General features: G+C 46.9%; 1 protein-coding gene across 1 annotated transcript in view; it reads left to right on the top strand.

Moving 5' to 3' along the window:
• The window catches only part of OGG1 (8-oxoguanine DNA glycosylase), a 134,544-nt gene that overhangs the window by 107,668 nt on the left and 1,773 nt on the right, over positions 1–25,103 (top strand). The window contains exons 2-7 of the mRNA XM_078775501.1: positions 13,188–13,314; positions 14,740–14,890; positions 18,578–18,851; positions 21,364–21,543; positions 22,028–22,206; positions 24,698–24,857. Coding sequence (XP_078631627.1) covers positions 13,202–13,314; positions 14,740–14,890; positions 18,578–18,851; positions 21,364–21,543; positions 22,028–22,206; positions 24,698–24,857 — 1,057 coding nt within the window. The 5' untranslated portion in view covers positions 13,188–13,201. The remainder of the gene's footprint in view (positions 1–13,187; positions 13,315–14,739; positions 14,891–18,577; positions 18,852–21,363; positions 21,544–22,027; positions 22,207–24,697; positions 24,858–25,103) is intronic.

The raw sequence follows: 25,103 nt of genomic DNA on the forward strand, positions 1-25,103 counted from the left end.
CACCTTGTGTGTGAGACATGTACATTCAGCACTGTATGGGTGCACACCTTGTGTGTGAGACATGTACATTCAGCACTGCATGGGTGCACACCTTGTGAGTGAGACATGCACATTCAGCACTGTATGGGTGCACACCTTGTGAGTAAGACATCTACATTCAGCACTGTATGGGTGCACACCTTGTGAGTGAGACATTCACATTCAGCACTATGGGTGCACACCTTGTGAGTGAGACATGCACATTCAGCACTGTATGGGTGCACACCTTATGAGTGAGACATCTACATTCAGCACTGTATGGGTGCACACCTTGTGAGTGAGACATTCACATTCAGCACTGTATGGGTGCACACCTTGTGAGTGAGACATTCACATTCAGCACTGCATGGGTGCACACCTCATGAGTGAGACATCTACATGGGGCGCACACCTTATGAATGAGACATATACATTCCGCACTGTATGGGTGCACACCTTGTGAGTGAGACGTGCAGATTCAGCACTGTATGGGTGCACACCTTGTGAGTGAGACATGTGCATTCAGCACTGCATGGGGTGCACACCTTATGAGTGAGACATCTACATGGGGTGCACAGCTTGTGAGTGCGACATCTACATTCAGCACTGTATGGGGTGCACACCTCATGAGTGAGACATCTGCATGGGGTGCACACCTTATGAGTGCGACATCTACATTCAGCACTATATCGGTGCACACGTTGTGAGTGAGACATCTTTATTCAGCACTGTATGGGTGCACACCTTGTGTGTGAGACATCTACATTCAGCACTGTATGGGTGCACACCTTGTGTGTGAGACATCTACATGGGGTGCACAGCTTGTGAGTGCGACATCTACATTCAGCACTGTATCGGTGCACACCTTGTGAGTGAGACATCTTTATTCAGCAATGTATGGGTGCACACCTTGTGAGACATCTACATTCAGCACTGTATAGGATGCACCCATCATGAGTGAGACATCTACATTGGGTGCACAGCTTGTGAGTGCGACATCTACATTCAGCAATGTATGGGTGCACACCTTGTGAGACATCTACATTCAGCACTGTATGGGGTGCACACCTCATGAGTGAGACATCTACATTGGGTGCACACCTTGTGAGTGAGACATGCACATTCAGCACTGTATGGGTGCACACCTCATGAGTGAGACATCTACATGGGGCGCACACCTTATGAATGAGACATATACATTCCGCACTGCATGGGTGCACACCTTGTGAGTGAGACGTGCAGATTCAGCACTGTATGGGTGCACACCTTGTGAGTGAGACATGTGCATTCAGCACTGTATGGGTGCACACCTTATGAGTGAGACATCTTTATTCAGCAATGTATGGGTGCACACCTTGTGAGACATCTACATTCAGCACTGTATGGGGTGCACACCTCATGAGTGAGACATCTACATGGGGTGCACAGCTTGTGAGTGCGACATCTACATTCAGCACTGTATCGGTGCACACCTTGTGTGTGAGACATGCACATTCAGCACTGTATGGGTGCACACCTTGTGAGTGAGACATCTACATTCAGCACTGTATGGGTGCACACCTTGTGTGTGAGACATCTACATGGGGTGCACAGCTTGTGAGTGCGACATCTACATTCAGCACTGTATCGGTGCACACCTTGTGAGTGGGACATCTTTATTCAGCAATGTATGGGTGCACACCTTGTGAGACATCTACATTCAGCACTGCATAGGGTGCACACCTCATGAGTGAGACATCGACATTCAGCACTGTATGGGTGCACACCTTGTGTGTGAGACATGTACATTCAGCACTGTATGGGTGCACACCTTGTGGGTGAGACATGTACATTCAGCACTGTATGGGTGCACACCTTGTGAGTGAGACATCTACATTCAGCACTGTATGGGTGCACACCTTGTGTGTGAGCCATCTACATTCAGCACTGTATGGGTGCACACCTTGTGTGTGAGACATGTACATTCAGCACTGTATGGGTGCACACCTTGTGGGTGAGACATGTACATTCAGCACTGTATGGGTGCACACCTCATGAGTGAGACATCGACATTCAGCACTGTATGGGTGCACACCTTGTGAGTGAGACATGCACATTCAGCACTGTATGGGTGCACACCTTGTGTGTGAGACATTTACATTCAGCACTGTATGGGTGCACACCTTGTGAGTGAGACATGCACATTCAGCACTGTATCGGTGCACACCTTATGAGTGAGACATCTACATTCAGCACTGAATGGGTGCACACCTCATGAGTGAGACATCTACACGGGGTGCACACCTTATGAATGAGACATATACATTCCGCACTGTATGGGTCCACACCTTGAGTGATATTGTCAGATTCAGCACTGTATGGGTGTACACCTTGTGAGTGAGACATGTGCATTCAGCACTGTATGGGTGCACACCTTGAGACATCTACATTCAGCACTGTATGGGGTGCACACCTCATGAGTGAGACATCTACATGGGGTGCACAGCTTGTGAGTGAGACATCTACATTCAGCACTGTATGGGTGCACACCTTGTGAGTGAGACATCTTTATTCAGCACTGTATGGGTGCACACCTTATGAGTGAGACATCTACATTCAGCACTGAATGGGTGCACACCTTGTGTGTGAGACATCTACATTCAGCACTGTATGGGTGCACACCTTGTGAGTGAGACATGCACATTCAGCACTGTATGGGTGCACACCTTGTGTGTGAGACATGTACATTCAGCACTGTCTGGGTGCACACCTTGTGTGTGAGACATGTACATTCAGCACTGTATGGGTGCACACCTTGTGAGTGAGACATCTACATTCAGCACTGTATGGGTGCACACCTTGTGTGTGAGACATCTACATTCAGCACTGTATGGGTGCACACCTTGTGTGTGAGACATGTACATTCAGCACTGTATGGGTGCACACCTTGTGTGTGAGACATTTACATTCAGCACTGTATGGGTGCACACCTTGTGAGTGAGTCATCTACATGGGGTGCACAGCTTGTGAGTGCGACATCTACATTCAGCACTGTGTCGGTGCTCACCTTGTGAGTGAGACATCTTTATTCAGCATGTATGGGTGCACACCTTGTGAGACATCTACATTCAGCACTGTATGGGTGAACACCTCATGAGTGAGACATCTACACGGGGTGCACACCTTATGAATGAGATATATACATTCCGCACTGTATGGGTCCACACGTTGTGAGTGATATGTGCAGATTCAGCACTGTATGGGTGCACACCTTATGAGTGAGACATCATTATTCAGCAATGTATGGCTGCACACCTTGAGACATCTACATTCAGCACTGTATGGGGTGCACACCTCATGAGTGAGACATCTACATGGGGTGCACAGCTTGTGAGTGCGACATCTACATTTAGCACTGTGTCGGTGCACACCTTGTGAGTGAGACATCTTTATTCAGCAATGTATGGGTGCACACCTTGTGAGACATCTACATTCAGCACTGTATGGGGTGCACACCTCATGAGTGAGACATCTACATTGGGTGCACACCTTGTGAGTGAGACATCTTTATTCAGCAATGTATGGGTGCACACCTTGTGAGACATCTACATTCAGCACTGTATGGTGTGCACACCTCATGAGTGAGACATCTACATTGGGTGCACACCTTATGAATGAGACATATACATTCCGCACTGCATGGGTGCACACCTTGTGTGTGAGTCATCTACATTCAGCACTATGGGTGCACACCTTGTGAGTGAGACATCTACATTCAGCACTGTATGGGTGCACACCTTGTGAGTGAGATCTTTATTCAGCAATGTATGGGTGCACACCTTGTGAGATCTTTATCCAGCAATGTATGGGTGCACACCTTGTGTGTGAGACATGTAGATTCAGCACTGTATGGGTGCACACCTTGTGAGTGAGGCATCTACATTCAGCACTGTATGGGTGCACACCTTGTGTGTGAGACATCTACATTCAGCACTGTATGGGTGCACACCTTGTGTGTGAGTCATCTACATTCAGCACTGTATGGGTGCACACCTTGTGTGTGAGACATGTACATTCAGCACTGTATGGGTGCACACCTTGTGAGTGAGACATCTACATTCAGCACTGTATGGGTGCACACCTTGTGTGTGAGACATCTACATTCAGCAATGTATGGGTGCACACCTTGGGAGTGAGACATCTACATTCAGCACTGTGTGGGTGCACACCTTGTGTGTGAGACATCTACATTCAGCACTGTATGGGTGCACACCTTGTGAGTGAGACATGCACATTCAGCACTGTATGGGTGCACACCTTATGAGTGAGACATCTACATTCACCACTGTATGGGTGCACACCTGTTGTGTGAGACATCTACATTCAGCAGTGTATGGGTGCACACCTTGTGAGTGAGACATTCACATTCAGCACTGTATGGGTGCACACCTTGTGAGTGAGACGTGCACATTCAGCACTGTATGGGTGCACACCTTGTGAGTGGGACATCTTTATTCAGCAATGTATGGGTGCACACCTTGTGTGTGAGACATCGACATGGGGTGCACAGCTTGTGAGTGCGACATCTACATTCAGCACTGTATGGGTGCACACCTTGTGTGTGAGACATCTACATGGGGTGCACAGCTTGTGTGTGAGACATCTACATTCAGCACTGTATCGGTGCACACCTTGTGAGTGGGACATCTTTATTCAGCAATGTATAGGTGCACACCTTGTGAGACATCTACATTCAGCACTGTATAGGGTGCACACCTCATGAGTGAGACATCTACATTCAGCACTGTATGGGTGCACACCTTCTGTGTGAGACATGCACATTCAGCACTGTATGGGTGCACACCTTGTGTGTGAGACATGTACATTCAGCACTGTATGGGTGCACACCTTGTGAGTGAGACATCTACATTCAGCACTGTATGGGTGCACACCTTGTGTGTGAGACATCTACATTCAGCACTGTATGGGTGCACACCTTGTGTGTGAGACATCTACATTCAGCACTGTATGGGTGCACACCTTGTGTGTGAGACATGTACATTCAGCACTGCATGGGTGCACACCTTGTGAGTGAGACATGCACATTCAGCACTGTATGGGTGCACACCTTGTGAGTAAGACATCTACATTCAGCACTGTATGGGTGCACACCTTGTGAGTGAGACATTCACATTCAGCACTGTATGGGTGCACACCTTGTGAGTGAGACATGCACATTCAGCACTGTATGGGTGCACACCTTATGAGTGAGACATCTACATTCAGCACTGTATGGGTGCACACCTTGTGAGTGAGACATTCACATTCAGCACTGTATGGGTGCACACCTTGTGAGTGAGACATTCACATTCAGCACTGCATGGGTGCACACCTCATGAGTGAGACATCTACATGGGGCACACACCTTATGAATGAGACATATACATTCCGCACTGTATGGGTGCACACCTTGTGAGTGAGACGTGCAGATTCAGCACTGTATGGGTGCACACCTTGTGAGTGAGACATGTGCATTCAGCACTGCATGGGGTGCACACCTTATGAGTGAGACATCTACATGGGGTGCACAGCTTGTGAGTGCGACATCTACATTCAGCACTGTATGGGGTGCACACCTCATGAGTGAGACATCTGCATGGGGTGCACACCTTATGAGTGCGACATCTACATTCAGCACTATATCGGTGCACACGTTGTGAGTGAGACATCTTTATTCAGCACTGTATGGGTGCACACCTTGTGTGTGAGACATCTACATTCAGCACTGTATGGGTGCACACCTTGTGTGTGAGACATCTACATTCAGCACTGTATGGGGTGCGCACCTTGTGTGTGAGACATCTACATGGGGTGCACAGCTTGTGAGTGCGACATCTACATTCAGCACTGTATCGGTGCACACCTTGTGAGTGGGACATCTTTATTCAGCAATGTATGGGTGCACACCTTGTGAGACATCTACATTCAGCACTGTATAGGGTGCACACCTCATGAGTGAGACATCTACATTCAGCACTGTATGGGTGCACACCTTGTGTGTGAGACATGTACATTCAGCACTGTATGGGTGCACACCTTGTGTGTGAGACATGTACATTCAGCACTGTATGGGTGCACACCTTGTGTGTGAGACATCTACATGGGGTGCACAGTTTGTGAGTGCGACATCTACATTCAGCACTGTATCGGTGCACACCTTGTGTGTGAGACATGTACATTCAGCACTGTATGGGTGCACACCTTGTGTGTGAGACATGTACATTCAGCAATGTATGGGTGCACACCTTGTGAGACATCTACATTCAGCACTGTATGGGTGCACACCTTGTGAGTGAGACATGCACATTCAGCACTGTATGGGTGCACACCTTGTGAGTAAGACATCTACATTCAGCACTGTATGGGTGCACACCTTGTGAGTGAGACATTCACATTCAGCACTATGGGTGCACACCTTGTGTGTGAGACATGTACATTCAGCACTGTATGGGTGCACACCTTGTGTGTGAGACATGTACATTCAGCACTGCATGGGTGCACACCTTGTGAGTGAGACATGCACATTCAGCACTGTATGGGTGCACACCTTGTGAGTAAGACATCTACATTCAGCACTGTATGGGTGCACACCTTGTGAGTGAGACATTCACATTCAGCACTATGGGTGCACACCTTGTGAGTGAGACATGCACATTCAGCACTGTATGGGTGCACACCTTATGAGTGAGACATCTACATTCAGCACTGTATCGGTGCACACCTTGTGAGTGAGACATTCACATTCCGCACTGTATGGGTGCACACCTTGTGAGTGAGACATTCACATTCAGCACTGCATGGGTGCACACCTCATGAGTGAGACATCTACATGGGGCGCACACCTTATGAATGAGACATATACATTCCGCACTGTATGGGTGCACACCTTGTGAGTGAGACGTGCAGATTCAGCACTGTATGGGTGCACACCTTGTGAGTGAGACATGTGCATTCAGCACTGCATGGGGTGCACACCTTATGAGTGAGACATCTACATGGGGTGCACAGCTTGTGAGTGCGACATCTACATTCAGCACTGTATGGGGTGCACACCTCATGAGTGAGACATCTGCATGGGGTGCACACCTTATGAGTGCGACATCTACATTCAGCACTATATCGGTGCACACGTTGTGAGTGAGACATCTTTATTCAGCACTGTATGGGTGCACACCTTGTGTGTGAGACATCTACATTCAGCACTGTATGGGTGCACACCTTGTGTGTGAGACATCTACATGGGGTGCACAGCTTGTGAGTGCGACATCTACATTCAGCACTGTATCGGTGCACACCTTGTGAGTGAGACATCTTTATTCAGCAATGTATGGGTGCACACCTTGTGAGACATCTACATTCAGCACTGTATGGGGTGCACACCTCATGAGTGAGACATCTACATTGGGTGCACACCTTGTGAGTGAGACATGCACATTCAGCACTGTATGGGTGCACACCTCATGAGTGAGACATCTACATGGGGCGCACACCTTATGAATGAGACATATACATTCCGCACTGCATGGGTGCACACCTTGTGAGTGAGACGTGCAGATTCAGCACTGTATGGGTGCACACCTTGTGAGTGAGACATGTGCATTCAGCACTGTATGGGTGCATACCTTATGAGTGAGACATCTTTATTCAGCAATGTATGGGTGCACACCTTGTGAGACATCTACATTCAGCACTGTATGGGGTGCACACCTCATGAGTGAGACATCTACATGGGGTGCACAGCTTGTGAGTGCGACATCTACATTCAGCACTGTATCGGTGCACACCTTGTGAGTGGGACATCTTTATTCAGCAATGTATGGGTGCACACCTTGTGAGACATCTACATTCAGCACTGCATAGGGTGCACACCTCATGAGTGAGACATCGACATTCAGCACTGTATGGGTGCACACCTTGTGTGTGAGACATGTACATTCAGCACTGTATGGGTGCACACCTTGTGGGTGAGACATGTACATTCAGCACTGTATGGGTGCACACCTTGTGAGTGAGACATCTACATTCAGCACTGTATGGGTGCACACCTTGTGTGTGAGCCATCTACATTCAGCACTGTATGGGTGCACACCTTGTGTGTGAGACATGTACATTCAGCACTGTATGGGTGCACACCTTGTGGGTGAGACATGTACATTCAGCACTGTATGGGTGCACACCTCATGAGTGAGACATCTACACGGGGTGCACACCTTATGAATGAGACATATACATTCCGCACTGTATGGGTCCACACCTTGAGTGATATTGTCAGATTCAGCACTGTATGGGTGTACACCTTGTGAGTGAGACATGTGCATTCAGCACTGTATGGGTGCACACCTTGAGACATCTACATTCAGCACTGTATGGGGTGCACACCTCATGAGTGAGACATCTACATGGGGTGCACAGCTTGTGAGTGCGACATCTACATTCAGCACTGTGTCGGTGCTCACCTTGTGAGTGAGACATCTTTATTCAGCACTGCATGGGTGCACACCTTGTGTGTGAGACATGTACATTCACTCATTCAGCACTGCGTGGGTGCACACCTTGTGTGTGAGACATCTACATTCAGCACTGTATGGGTGCACACCTTGTGTGTGAGACATGTACATTCAGCACTGTATTGGTGCACACCTTGTGAGTGAGACATCTACATTCAGAACTGTATGGGTGCACACCTTGTGAGTGAGACATGCACATTCAGCACTGTATGGGTGCACACCTTGTGAGTGAGACATCTACATTCAGCACTGTATGGGTGCACACCTTGTGTGTGAGACATCTACATTCAGCACTGTATGGGTGCACACCTTGTGAGTGAGACATGCACATTCAGCACTGTATGGGTGCACACCTTGTGTGTGAGACATCTACATTCAGCACTGTATGGGTGCACACCTTATGAGTGAGACATCTACATTCAGCACTGTATGGGTGCACACCTTGTGAGTGAGACATGCACATTCAGCACTGTATGGGTGCACACCTCATGAGTGAGACATCTACACGGGGTGCACACCTTATGAATGAGACATATACATTCCGCACTGTATGGGTGTACACCTTGTGAGTGAGACATGTGCATTCAGCACTGTATGGGTGTACACCTTATCAGTGAGACATCTTTATTCAGCAATGTATGGCTGCACACCTTGAGACATCTACATTCAGCACTGTATGGGGTGCACACCTCATGAGTGAGACATCTACATGGGGTGCACAGCTTGTGAGTGCGATATCTACATTCAGCAATGTATGGGTGCACACCTTGTGAGACATCGACATTCAGCACTGTATGGGGTGCACACCTCATGAGTGAGACATCTACATTCAGCACTGTATCGGTGCACACCTTGTGTGTGAGACATGCACATTCAGCACTGTATGGGTGCACACCTTGTGAGTGAGACATCTACATTCAGCACTGTATGGGTGCACACCTTGTGTGTGAGACATCTACATTCAGCACTGTATGGGTGCACACCTTGTGTGTGAGACATCTACATGGGGTGCACAGCTTGTGAGTGCGACATCTACATTCAGCACTGTATCGGTGCACACCTTGTGTGTGAGACTGTACATTCAGCACTGTATGGGTGCACACCTTGTGAGACATCTACATTCAGCACTGTATATGGTGCACACCTCATGAGTGAGACATCTACATTCAGCACTGTATGGGTGCACACCTTGTGTGTGAGACATGTACATTCAGCACTGTATGGGTGCACACCTTGTGTGTGAGACATGTACATTCAGCACTGTATGGGTGCACACCTTGTGAGTGAGACATCTACATTCAGCACTGTATGGGTGCACACCTTGTGTGTGAGACATCTACATTCAGCACTGTATGGGTGCACACCTTGTGAGTGAGACATGCATGAGTGAGACATCTACACGGGGTGCACACCTTATGAATGAGACATATACATTCTGCACTCTATGGGTGTACACCTTGAGTGATATGTGCAGATTCAGCACTGTATGGGTGTACACCTTGTGAGTGAGACATGTGCATTCAGCACTGTATGGGTGCACACCTTGTGAGTGAGACATCTACATTCAGCACTGTATGGGTGCACACCTTGTGTGTGAGCCATCTACATTCAGCACTGTATGGGTGCACACCTTGTGTGTGAGACATGTACATTCAGCACTGTATGGGTGCACACCTTGTGGGTGAGACATGTACATTCAGCACTGTATGGGTGCACACCTCATGAGTGAGACATCGACATTCAGCACTGTATGGGTGCACACCTTGTGAGTGAGACATGCACATTCAGCACTGTATGGGTGCACACCTTGTGTGTGAGACATCTACATTCAGCACTGTATGGGGTGCACACCTCATAAGTGAGACATCTACATGGGGTGCACAGCTTGTGAGTGCGACGTCTACATTCAGCACTGTGTCGGTGCTCACCTTGTGAGACATCTACATTCAGCACTGTATGGGGTGCACACCTTATGAATGAGACATATACATTCAGCACTGTATGGGTGCACACCTTGTGAGTGAGACATCTACATTCAGCACTGTATGGGTGCACACCTTGTGAGTGAGACATCTTTATTCAGCACTGTATGGGCGCACACCTTATGAGTGAGACATCTACATTCAGCACTGTATGGGTGCACACCTTGTGAGTGAGACATCTTTATTCAGCACTGTATGGGCGCACACCTTATGAGTGAGACATCTACATTCAGCACTGTATGGGGTGCACACCTTATGAATGAGACATATACATTCAGCACTGTATGGGTGCACACCTTGTGAGTGAGACATCTACATTCAGCACTGTATGGGTGCACACCTTGTGAGTGAGACATCTTTATTCAGCACTGTATGGGCGCACACCTTATGAGTGAGACATCTACATTCAGCACTGTATGGGTGGCAGGCAGACATGGGTGAAAACATAACCTCTCCATCCTCTGAGGTAACAAACTACTGTACTGTAAACTACAGGTTCGTTTTCCAATTCATGTGTCGGATTCGTGTTCAAAATATGGCATTCAATTTAAATCAAGTTGGTCCTCGATCGTAAACTGAAGTTTGCAGACGGACAGACAGAAGTGACCCGATTGTTTAACCACACTTGACGCTTTGCATGTACCGGGTAACAAACGAGATCACAGCATTGGTTAGCACTGACAGCGGCCTATGTCGGTGCATTCATCTTGATCACCGTTTCGAAAAACTCATCTACAGCTGAAGTTTATGTCGTATATGTGTATACTAGCGAGGTACCCATGTTATGCACGGGTTGGACGCCAAAAGCAAACAAACAATGAGGAAACGGTGAATGGGAAATCATGGAACCAATATATTCCACATTCCTGTGCCACCTTCAGTCGAGCGTCAGACATGGACAGCTGGTTCGTGAATGCCTTTGGTAAAAAAAAAAACCATACCCCATCTAAATGGTTCTCCGCCCAGTCAATGGCGAATCCGCGAAAATGCAAACCCTCACGTCATTTCCTCATTCATATTTATACTCAATATCTCTATGTTCATTCCAAACAGCATCATTCCAATCAAACTGTTACGTTTGTGGGGGGTAGGCAATTATTACCTTCGTCCAGGTGGAAGTGTATAGATTACCATGCTCCATATGTCACGATGAAGAAGAAGAACCCCATGTATTATAAGTAGGGATCCGGTAGACCGTATGTCGTGGAAGAGTGTATCTTTCTTCCCATCACGAGGGGTGGGGATATGTTAATTAGTTAGGGATTATAGGTAATTAATCCCCTGTATGTAATTGCCTCTTATTTTTCCTCTGTTCCTTATGACTATGCAGCACACACACAAAGCCAGGCAATAGCGCATTAAAAGACACTCAATAAAAGCTAACCGGAAACAGGACTTTGAGCTACAACGATGATACCACCGACGTGTGATATAACATCAATCAGGCGGGTCCGGGAGGCCACGCCCCGGAGAGCGGTGATCGGTGAGATTAGTCGAGCAACGAAGAGTGGGACTGGCTGATAGGAGCAGGCACGGGCGGTGTCGGGTGACGTCAGAGCCTTGAGTACAAAGGAGTTAGAGGGCCGACATTTTCTCTCTCAGCTTCTGGATCTGAAAGCGAACGGTCGTAGATAAGCTCTTGCGTTGGGACAGTCTCACCGAACGGTCGAAGTTTACGAGCTCTTGGCTGTGGAGTTTGGTGGCGAATAGTCATGTTCCGACGTCATCGTGATCGTGAGGAGCGAACTCGGACCGAGGCCTGCGGTTTTCCACGCACGGACTGTGGACCGAGGCCTGCGTTTCCCACGAGTGAACTGTGCACGGAGGCCTGTGCTGTTCCCGCCAAGGACGTGGGGGTTTTGACAATTCCCGAGGGGGTTCAGGAGACACTCAGAGGAGACATACCTAAAAACACACACGCACATTTATTTTCACTTTTATTGTTCCCCTTTGTCTGTATACGAGTCTGAATGGGGACGTCCCATTTAGGAATCTTACTTTAGCCGGGTGTTATTTTGTTACCGGCATTTTTTCAATAAAGCCGGTATTTTTGTACATTATAAATCCGTGTCAGTTTGAATCAATTATCGCAGGTTCGAGGATGTCCAGTGGGACCCGTGAAGGTAAGTTCGGCATGCTCCTTTCCCTCGCGTGTAAAGAACACCGTCATTTTTGACTGAACGCCTCGGAGTGTAAACTCACTCGTTCGGCTATCCATTTCCTTGGAGGATTTTAATCCCTAGGATCAGGACAATACATTAATACCATAACAAAATACTGTGTTAAATCATGATTGTATGGAGGGGAGGTTACAGAAAGTGGACGATTGACCCAACAGCCATCACTGGGTATATTCCTTTCCTGAAGCCATAAATGTGATTTGAAGAGTTTCATTTGAAAGGAAACCAGGATTAATTGTTGGAATAGAAAGGTCAATCAGTATTCCATTGGTGGTTCTGTTGGATGTTTTGCTGTTGTTGAATTGAAAAAAAGACAGTGCTGGTACGTTCTTCGGGAGCCTAAGGAACGTGTGAGGCGTTGGACGGACCCTGCTGTGACTTTTCAGTGGGAATATAAAATAAAAAAAATTCTTTTGAAACAGTGGCTCCATATTGCTATGATTTCATTTTTATTATTACAGATTATCACCTGATTATGGCACGACACATTGTTCGTGGTAAGAAACAGACGAAGGCCTGGGCTTCCATCTTCTGTACCCGCTCTCAGCTACGGCTTGACGTTACGCTTCCTGCTGGCCAAAGCTTTCGGTAATTCCTTGTATGGTTTGATGTGAATCTATCTATAATTCCAGTAATCTCTGTATGTCTGTATGTCTGTGACCGCTGTTTCTCGACAACCACGGGTCCGATATACTTTAAACTTGCCAGGTATATTGCTGGGGACCCGAGGATGTGCCTTTTCAAGGTTTCATATTAATCGGAGAAGTAGTTACCGAGCTATGTCCAAAAAACGATTCAACCAATCAGAGAGCAGCGAGCTATCACGTGTGCCGAACGTGGCGAACAGACTCTGCCTCGGACGGCACATTTGAGAGCGTATTCATTTATTTCACGTTGGCAAACTATGTTGCCGTTAAACTATGTTTTAAAACTAATTAAAACTAATTTGCGATTCTTTCGCTTTCCTGCGCGTTTGTGCACGCTATGGCGATTTCTTTACCAAACTCCGCAAGCCGTTCGCTTTGGACCAAACCATTTCATGTAAATAGAGGGGGGGGGGGGGGATTGTCACCGTACTCGCAAGCCGTTCGCTTTGGACCAAACCATTTCATGTAAATAGAGGGGGGGGGATTGTCACCGTACTCGCAAGCCGTTCGCTTTGGACCAAACCATTTCATGTAAATAGAGGGGGGGGATATAATTTTAGATATATATATAGTACGGGCATGCCCTAGTATTAACAAATACTCCTATTATTTATTATTTTCATGTCTCTCAGGTGGAACCGTGTACGTATTCAACCATCCGACCTGGGTTTCTCCCACTTCATACGGAACACCGCTCGTGCTCTTCAAAGCCCCAAACTACCTCGTCATGTCGTCATTGGGTCCTGATGCAATAAAGATAAACGCTCAAAGATCTAAATGAACATCGGGCCATGCATGTTTAATGAACATGCATGGCCCAATTTTGATCACACTTGGCACAAGCACAGCACATGACGGCATATATGTGCACTTCACTTCATTTTGCGATTGATCAAAGATGGCCGACTGGTAGACTGGTGGCCATTTTGGTTGTAAAAAAAACCCCCGATATTGAACATGTCCTCAACCACGTCTCAGACATGCATTTACCCATCTTGTTCAAATTTGGCACACGGATAAAGAATGATGGGTTACATACGCACATCATTTTCTTTCATGGTTGAATCCAAAATGGCCGATTGGCAGCCATTTTGTTACTTAAACGTGTCCTCATCCATTTCTCAGACATGCATGGACTCATTTTCTTCAAACTTGGCACAAAGACAATACATGAGTATACATATGTAGAAGATTTTGTTTTGTCATCTAACCAAAGATGGCCGACTGACGGCCTTTAACTCTGCACAGAAAAATTACGAAAACCACGGTGGGGGCTGTGACATTTTATGTCTTTTTCTTCTTGTTTACTCGGTTTTATTTTTTCCACGCTGCATGTATACCACATATGGTGTGCTTTTGTTTGTAGGTGGAAGGAGACTGCACCTGGCCATTGGACCGGGGTCTTAGCGGAACGTGTTTGGACTTTGACCCAGGATGAAAATGCCATTTTGTATCATGTTTATCCTGTGGTCCCTGAAAATGGGACCGGCTCCGAGGAGAAGATGGAGTGTGGAGAGGTAAGTACTCCAGTGTATGTATAGTAGTTATAAACCGTGTTATTTTCTGTGAATTGTACTAAAGTGGGATCAAGTACTAAAGTACCGTAACTGGTAGTAAAGAAAATTGTAAGTACTTCAATGTGACTGGTAGTTAAAAAATGTGATAAGCATTCTATCTTGACGAGTAATAAGGTAAAGAGGAAGTATTCCAATTTTGAACTTGGATTGTTCATGCCCGCACTGGTTGCGAGTTCGTGCATTGAAGATTTTCGTTACTGCGATAACTTATGAGCCACTGAAGGGATTTTGACCAAACTTCGCACAATTATGGACTGTGATGCACAGATGAACTGATTCAATTTTTGGGTTCAACAGGTCAAAGATCATGTGCCCTTTCAAAATCATTTTGCAGACCATAACTTGAGTAAGAAGCATCTGATGTTTTCTCTCTTCTTCCACGTCGCAGGTCCACAAGATTGTTCTTACTGTTGATGTGGTTGTTTGTGTGGTTGTTGTTCTGCATGGTTGTTGTTACTGTTGATGTTGTGCTTCTTGTTGGGGGTTGATTTTCGAAATGTGCATTCATTGGTAGGACAGCTGCCGAACCCCACCCACATTAGTCGCTTGACTCCACCCACCATGGCACCCGGACAAAATAATATGGCCACCATATTGGTTTTCTGGTGGGCCCAAGACATCAGGCCTGTAGGCCTCGACCTCTAATTTTATTTTGCAATTAGAAGGCCAAGCCAAGGAAGGACCTATCAAACTGTTCTATACACCTTAACAATGGCGTGCGTTTAAAACATGGGAATTCTTCCAGATTATTTATAGTTATTAAGCCTAATTAACTCAGGAAGTCATGCCAATCATTTCAGTGTATCACATTCAACATCAGAAAGCTGGACAGTAGAACTCCACAAAAACATGACACACACACACACACACAGTATATGCCTATCTAATCTTTATTTTGTTATTTTTTTTTTTGTATACAAGATCGAGGCTCGTGAAAGAGCGAACATTAATCACACACAAAGACAAACCGACACATAAAACATATAACATCGGGAGCGGTAGACAAGATGGGGAGAGAGGGGGAAGGACACAAACACAACATTTGAGAGCAGGGACCGAGAGACATGGAGACATCGAGAGATCTGAGAGAGGGCGAGGGCTTTGGGGGGGGGGGGGCATGGGAAGGGGGCGGTGGGAGAGGTATAAAACATATGGACACTGCCAGGACTTCCAGGAAAGAAGTTGGAATTTCAAACAAGGTGGATCTGGGGTGAATTAGCGGGGGTAGAAAAGATCAAGGTTTTGGATGGGGGAAGATAAGAGATGGTGGTGAACAGCTGTTTTAAAGACCTGGAGGGAGGAGTGGGATTGAAGGGAGTGAGGGAGTTTGTTCCAGAGGCGGGAGAAAAGAGGAATGAAAGAGTGAAGGTGAGCAGAGAGCCGAGATTTCGGCAGTTTAACCATCAGAGGGTTGCTGGCAGATCTTGTGCGACCTGTAGGAATATTTGGGGGACAGAGCACAGAGAGAGCTGGGGGTGCAAGGCCGGAGAGGAGTCGGTAGAAGACAGAAAGACCACCTACCTGCCTGCGGTGAGTGAGTGAAAGGCCCTCAGAGATAGCTTCATCGCGGGAGATTCCAATAATTCTGAACGCTTTGGTTTCAACAGCGTGAAGCCGAGCTAGGTGTGAGGCAGGAGCACCGGCCCATAGGGGAGAACAGTATTCCATTGAGCTGCGGATGAAAGCCTTGTATGTGGTGAGGAGCTCAGGTGTGCCGAGGAAGGACTTCGCACGACGGAGGATGCCCAGTCGGCGACTGGCTTTGGAGGCCAGCTTGGAAATGTGGTTTTCCCAAGAAAGATCATGGCAGATAGTGAGACCCAAAATCTTGAGCGACAGAACTTCTTGGAGAGGATTGTTGAGAAAGTAGATGGGAGGGTTGTCCAGTCGATCTTTTCGGAGAGACATAGTAAGAGTGTGAGATTTGTCAGGATTGAAAGACATGTTCCACTTGTTTGACCAGTCTGTGATTTTGTCCAGGTCCTCAGAGAGTGAGGAGGCAGCAGACTGCCGATCTGAGGGAAGAGGAATGGAGCGGCAGAGAGTGGAGTCATCAGCAAAGAGATAGAGAGGATTTTCGAGAGAGTCAGAGAGATCATTGATGAAGACCAGAAAAAGCACGGGGCCCAGAACACTGCCTTGGGGAACTCCAGCCTGAACAGGAAGAGGAGATGAGAGAAACCCATTCAGGGCCACACGTTGACGACGACTAGAGAGGAAGTCCGCCAGCCATGCGTGGAGATTTCCATGGATACCAAAGGAGGAGAGTTTGGTGAGCAGAGCGGGGTGCCAGACCGTGTCGAAGGCACGTGATATGTCGAGGGAGACAGCTCTAATTTCCTGTTTGGCATTGAGGACCTCCATCCATTGTTGAGACAGCAGAACCCAGACTTATGAACCCAGATTATGAACCCAGACTGAGAAACTTCGGATCTTTAACACGCAAACACGGGTTCAAAAGGATCCCTCCCCCCCCCCGAGAGGTATTATTTGATTTTCGAGGGCTATTTTTTTTATTTGTGGGGCTACCTTTTTATTTGAGGGACTACGTTTTGATTTTCGGGCTATCTTTTGTTTTCTGGGAGTTTTTAAGTGGTGAAGCTCCTTCAATATTTGTCCATGTCCTTCCTTCCATCCATCTGTAAAAAATGAAGTATCTTTCTTACCCACCGTGTTTAATTCTAAAGTGTAATTGTAGAGGATTCTAAAGGGTAATTCTAAAGGCATCTAAAGAGTCATTTGAAGGGGTTCTAAAGGGAATTCTAATGGGTTTTCTTCGTTTATAGGTTTGCCTATTTCATATTAAAAATTCCAAACTAAACCGCTTCCTTTGGACACGGGTGCGATTTTTAAATTATCATTATTATAATCATTATTTGGGGCTACTATTTTTATTTTCAGGCCAACCTTTTGATTTCCGAAGTATTTCTAACATTTTTTGATTCACAGGGCAATATTTGATTTGCGAGGCTATTTGTTTTTTAAATCTCTGGGGCTATTTTTGATTTTCGGGGCTATTTTTTTTAATATTCACCAACTCTTTGTTAGGTGATGCAGTCATGTCATAACATTACCTTCTGTATTTGAGTTGAATTACTTTTCAGAGTTGTGTTATTTTTATTGACTTTTTAAAGTTTTACAAATGGATAGCAATGGCATTTTAAACTTTCAATGGCTTTTATGACTCTTTATTCACACATTTCCGGTGCTTTCATTGGAAACGGGCTTCTTCTTCTTCTTCCTCTTCTTGCTTGACACTGCAGATGTTCCTATCTTTGTTTCGGAAGATCAAAGGCACTTTTGAAGTTTCTTTAGTGCCGCTGGGTTGTGCAGGTTTCGGAAAGCCCGCCCTATCCTGATACAGATTCCAGCATGCGCCATGTTGCATAAGAATATGGGAGATTTTTTGTCCATGTCCTTCCTTCGGCCCATCTTTGATTTTTCAAGGGATATTTTGGATATTTCAAGGGTCAATTCCCCCCCCCCCCCCCCCAAGGTTTTTTTTAGCCCTTCATGTGTATTATTAGCATTTTAAAATGAAATTATACTGTTGAAGAAGAGTATGTCAGTTTGGAGAAATTATTTTGTCCTTCAGTACGTGTGTTATCCTGTATTTACTGCCCACAGTGCCACTTAAGTGTGGTGGGTGGAAACCAGGGATGCGAGTTGCAGTGTGACTCGAGGAGCAAACCTCGGCTTCGGAAATCAAACCCCAAAGCCCGGTCTAAGGCGAAGGATGTTGAGGATATGCGGTGCATTGGGCAGGAGGAGAAAGGCGGCAAGCTGGGGAACGAGGCCATCCTGAAGGATTACCTACAGTTGGGGGTTTGTGTAGAAAATCTTCACGAGGACTGGACTCGAAAAGACCCACACCTAAGCCAGGTGGCTGCGTGGGTATCGGGTACATGAGGGTGTGGAAATTGGGAATTAAAAAACTGGTTTATGAATCGACCCTCTAACTGTTGAAGGACTTGCTTTATTTAACGAGTTTTGAAGAGTCACTTCAATTTAATAAGTCTACTCCTAACTCCATGACAACCCCACAATTTGCAGGTGTTACTTTCATCTGTACTTATTACAACTGGCATATTACTTTCATCTGTTTCAGGTGTCGTTGGAGGTATTGACTTATATCGGGTTGGTTTTCTAAGGCTTATATCAAAATATTAACTTATATCAAATAAGTCTTTTAAGGTGAAAGCGCGATGACGTCACGCGGCCTTGCCTAGATGTAGGCCGCACCTCATTTTGTCGAATAAAGTGGTATTCGGGTGGTTCCGGTATTTGGGACCGCAGGGACGGAAAGTGCAGGTACGGGGTGCCAGTCACTCCCCAGCCGGCCCGCTCTGAAGGTTCGGATCGGGACACCGGGATTCATTCCGGTCGCCAGGTCGGCCCGGAGGTGGGGGTGCGGGGCCTGTCACGGAACGTCAAAACAAACGGCCTGCCGGGGCCGCCCAAAAGTCGGGCGTGAGGGGCGCGTCCACTAATGGAACGCCACTCGCTTCCCAGATCGAGGGCCACGTGGTCAGGAGAACCTCGTCCCTTCTGGTTGCCTTGCCGTCCCACCGTGAGCGCTGGTCAGGACGTACTTCAAACTAAGCTTAAGTGTCAAGTGTTAAGTTCCTCCTTGCCCTCACAAGGTCAAGCTCTTCCAAATTTCCAAACACTAGAAATTGGACGTCTCAAATTAATTAATTAATTTGTTAATACATCTCAGTCGCCCGCGACCTCTCTAGCGCGGGTGTCGAACCAGTTCATTTCCGGTGCGACCGGGCCGAATATCGGCCCGGCCGTGGCCGAAGCGGTTGATTCCGCCGTAGCACGCTAACGCGTAGGCTCGCGCGTCCCTGGTCCGCCGGGGCTCCGCGGGTGTCCTACCGTGCCTGACGCCGCTATTCTCTCAACTTCCGGGAGTAGGTGTCGGTGCCCGGGGACGGATCTCGCTGTCTAAACATGGTAGCACTAGGCCAGTGGGACCGCCGGGACCCACGTGCACTCACAAGTTGTTCTGCGCGTGGGCGGCAGTATCAGACCGGGGCGCCCAAACGCTCCCCGGCTAAAGTTCATCCTGATGCGCCCACATTGTGCGGACAAACCCCACCAAGTCGAGGGCCACGTGGTCAGGAGAACCTCGTCCCTTCTGGTCACACTGTGCCTATCGGCCGGCCTCGAAGACCGAAATTGTGTCTGTTACCGATCCTTCGGGTTCGGAACTATGTCACCCTAAAAATCGCCTAGGCGTATGCACACTCACCTCTAAGCTGTCTAGCCTGGGTTCGATTCTTGGTCTAGCTATAAATGGCCTCTAAAGGTGGTTTTTTTACTTTCATCTGTAAAACCAATAGCTCCTTACCTACCCACAACATTTTCAACCCTGAATTTGAGTCTGTTCATTCAGTATCTGCCTGTTCCCCTCCTTTGGGTTGACATCGCCTAGGCGTATGCACACTCACCTCTAAGCTGTCTAGCCTGGGTTCGATTCTTGGTCTAGCTATAAACTGTCATCCCAGTGTTTCACAGGCAGGGGGATTCATCAATGTGTGTGCCGTCCCTTGGATGGACGTCAAACAAGCATTCTGTCTGCCGGCATTAGTTGGTAGACTTTAATGTCCTTCACGAAGAAGAGGTGAGCTATTGCCGGCACCATGAACACATTACAAATTTCTGCCCTAACCAAATGATATTTTTTTCAGTCTGACCAAACATTGAACCTGTGTGGTGTATAAGGCAACAGACCGCTGCTTCGATCGCTCTTGGATGTTTAAAAAAAAATCCTCTGAAGAAATATGATGATTTTGGAATTCACCATATTCTATACAGTATCAGTAAAAGTTTATAAACGCAAAAGCTGGACTTACAAGTTGGTAGAGCCGACGTTTCGGTGAGAATCCACTCGCCTTATTCATGGCAGATTTAGTGAAGAAGAAGCTTGAAAATCCTCACGTGACATCAACCATTGGTAAAATGAATTCTTCTGTCGACCAATTTGGGCATCCTGTGACAATTGCAGATGGCATGGGAGAGATGTAATAGCCTTTTATCCCACGTCCGTAACAGATTAAATCGCAAACCGCCCCTTTTGTTGAGAGATAAATGATTCAAGTCTTACCCAAATGGATTCCTTTACCCCATGAGCAAACCACTTTTTTCTCTGTCTAAGATGACCACGTGACTGTTATCAAAGCTGTGACCATGCAGGTTCAAGTGCGTATATACAGCAGAGTTCAACTGAACTGCTGATTATCACAAGAGTTTGCTTGTCAACCCAAAGAGTCATGCTAACGACTCACTTGACCAAAAGCAAATGGCATCCCGTGTGGAGCGTAAGATCATTGGTCAGGGATTTCGATGTTCGAGCTGTACGCCTGTCCGTTGGCTGATCACGAGTTTATTTTGCGTGTCGTGCACAGGTGTGCGCATCTTGCGACAAGACCCACTGGAATGCCTCTTTGCCTTCATTTGCTCATCGAACAACAACTTGAGCAGGATAACGTTACTCGTAAACCGTCTCTGTGAAGCCTTTGGCCGCAAACTTCTCCAGCTGGATGACAAGTCCTATTATTCCTTCCCATGTCTGCATCGTCTTGCTGGTACGTGCGCTTTGTTCTCACCTTTCTTTTCAAAGCAATTGCACTTTAGATATCCACAAATACTCAATAATGGTGAAGTCTCAGCCTGACAAAGATTTTCTGTGCCACACTTCATTAAATAAATCTAACACTTTTAAAAGAGAAGTATGGAGCAGTAAGTGGAGCTCACTGCACCGGAATCCCAAAAAGGGAACAGCGGAGTACAAAACCAGCAGGGTCCTCCATGGAATCCTTCAAAATATCATGCAGATAGATTCAATTTTGACTTCCTATTATGTAGAGAGGATTGAGGATGGACGTGCCACAAATGCATATGGTACCTGGGCAGACCTGCATAATGTTATTATGAACCATTCCTCCATTTGTTGTCCTCCCTTAAGGTGCCCAAATGCCGCAAACCCATTCACAGTTCTCATTTCTCCACCACCATTCCCGGCAAATTGTTCAATGTGTTGTCACAATGATTTGAATTGACATTCCATAGGAGAAGGGGTGGAGGAGAAGCTGCGTGGCCTTGGCTTTGGCTACCGTGCGGCGTACGTGCCGGGATGTGCACGAGAGGTGCTGGCACGTGGTGGGATCGACTGGCTGCACGGCTTGCGCCAAACACCTTACCGCGAGGCCTGGACTCAACTCTGCTCCCTGGCTGGAGTCGGTCCAAAGGTGTGAGTTGTATGGTAGAGATTTCAAACGCTGGTCAGACATTTTGAAATCAAATCCAACAGTTTGTGCACAACAGCACCGGTAAGCGAGTGATGTATGACGGGTTCAGAACTCGAGGCTTCAGTGCCTTTATGTTTGATGAAGAACTAGTTTATCGAGGTATGCTAACCACTGTGGGAAGTGGAGAAGGTTGCAAAGCCGTTTGGCGGTGTTGTGGATGCGCTCCATAGGAATTTAACTTTGGATGTGGGAGGAATGGAGGATGTATCGAGAAGGGAGCTGTGTGAACAGTAGGTTCGTAATGGACAATGGTGGCAAGTCCATTCTCTTTCACCGAAACATTGATGTTGAGAAAGGTGCCAGAGGTAGTCAATCTCCCATGTGAAAAAGCGCGCAGAACGGAAGGAATTGACAAAATCGATAAACCGTTCAAGGTCCTCTCCACTACAGGAAGCAGCATCGACGCAGTAGTTTGTGGTGGCCAAATCATTCTGGGGAGGGATCATCAAACTGGTCGAAAATTTGATTCCCAATTAAACCGACAAAAAGTCTTACATATCCGGGACACATTTTGGTGGCCAACTCTTTTTTTTGTATGACCAACCCTAATTTGGACTCAAATAATTCCTGCTCGTCTCAGGAGACCTAAAACCTTGAAATTAGACCGCATCCACTCCTGGTAACCAAGCTAAGTTCCAATTCCAACTTCCTGCCAATTCCAATGTCCACAAGGACATTACATTATTCGCCACAACTCAGTCCCAACAAGAAAGCCGAGTCTGAGTCAGTTATGCATTTGTGAAAGACCATGTTCTCATTTTTGACCTTCACGATGGGGGAATCTGCCTCCTCTGGTCTAGTCGACATGTAATAGAACAAACAACTGGCATTTTAAGGCGATTTTCCCTGCAAGAGCGGGGGTTAGCCTTGCGGTACCCATGACAATCTTCTCCATTTTGCCCTATTTTCTGCATCTCCCCTTGTCCGCATTTCTTCTTCCACCATCTTTAGCCAAGTCTTTCTCGGTCTTCCCCGTCCTCTACTTCCTTCTACATTCATTTCCATCACTCTTCTCAACCAGTCACTTTCATCCTTCCTCAACACATGACCAAACCATCTCAACCTGTTTCTCTTCTCAGCATCAATCACAGGCTCTATTCCCATCATCTTTCGCAATTCATCATTTGTCTTCCTCTCTCTCAACGATACTCCACACATCCACCAAACCATTCGCATTTCCACCCTTTCCAGCCTTCGTTGCTGCTCTACGTTCATTACCCATGTCTCGCTCCCATAAATCATCACACTTCTTACACATGCAGCACACACCTTTCCCTTCAGCTTCAACGACACTCCCCTCCTCGTCAGCACGCCACTCAGTTCCCGAAACTTCTTCCATGCACATCTCACTCGAGCAACCGTTGCCGAGTCTGATCCACCTTGTCCATTCAGCATGTCTCCAAGGTAACAAAATGTTTTCACACCTTCCAGCTTCACGCCATCTCCAAGATCCAACTCAACATTTCCTCCATCTGCAGCTCCCTCTGCTGTGCACACCTTACATTTGAATGTAGCTGCCACACTGGTTAATGACCCTCTGAAACCACTACATTTTTGATGAACCCACTCAGCGCACATTGTACATTGAATGGAGTTCACTCCGACACCCTTCCTGCACACAGCACACGGCCACTTCCCAGTTCTTTCCACCTCACCACATGCTTTACCACTTGCCATCACCTTCGTTTTTCCGATATTCACCTTCAGACCTTTTGTCTCCATACATTCCTTCCACTTGTTCATCTTCTCCTTCAGTCCATCCACTTTCTGCATTCAACACCAGATCATCTGCATACAACAACTCCCATGGTAAACCCTCCTTTACCTTCTGAGCCAGCACCTCCATCACAGCTGCAAATAGTCGTGGACTTAGTACCGACCCCTGATGCACTCCCACCTTCACCTCAAACTCACCACTCTTCCCGTACTTCGTCCTTACAGCTGTACGCGCTCTTTTGTACATTCCGATCACTACTCTGATCAACCATTCCTCCACTCCTAACTTCCTCAATGCCCATGTCACTACTTCACGTGGAACCCTATCGAATGCTTTCTCCAGATCAACAAACCCAAGAATCAGCTTCTTCCTCTTCTCCATGTACTTCTCCTGCAACTGCCTCACAATAAAAAGCGCGTCTGTCGTTCCTCTTCCTGGCATAAATTGTCGACACGTTCCTAGTCGACATGTAATGCCAGTCCAATTGTCGTGGGCAAGTCTTGAATGCCCTCAGGGCACTAAATGCTATGCATGAGCAGGGGGCATTGTACAGATCTCTTCGTGAACATTGTTTAATTAAACATAAAATTAAATGGGAATATTCTGAAAATAATAATAATAATAAAGGACAGCTACACTTACAATGACTAACAGAACCAGAACCTTGTCTTGGCTAAAAAGTGTCCTCGACCTCCATTCCCTTTTCCTGGTCAGGTTGCTGACTGTGTCTGTCTCATGGCATTGGACAAGACAGATGCTGTTCCCATAGACACGCATGTGTGGCAGATTGCACAGCGTGACTACCCAGCCTGCCGTGCACACGGTGCAGGAAAGGCCCCGTCGTCGCTCACCCCACGCATGTATCGCTTCATAGGTGTGTTAAGTGCCCTGAATACTCGCTCAGAACCCAGTCTGTATGATATGTGACACGGTGATCTGATGAACTGATTACATAAACTCGTATACAATAAGGAGGTCATTTCACTGTCACATGGCTCAAGGTGTAAAATTCTGCTCAAGTAGTTTAGCAGTTACGCAATGCAAGAGTCTTCATCTCATTTCTATTTGTGGCCGATTGAGAGTTTGTGCTGTTGTGTTCAAGTGTGGTTTTACCAGTGGT

This window comes from Myxine glutinosa, chromosome 4 (genome assembly GCF_964187855.1).
Source record: "Myxine glutinosa chromosome 4, kmMyxGlut1.1, whole genome shotgun sequence".
Lineage (NCBI taxonomy): Eukaryota > Metazoa > Chordata > Myxini > Myxiniformes > Myxinidae > Myxine > Myxine glutinosa.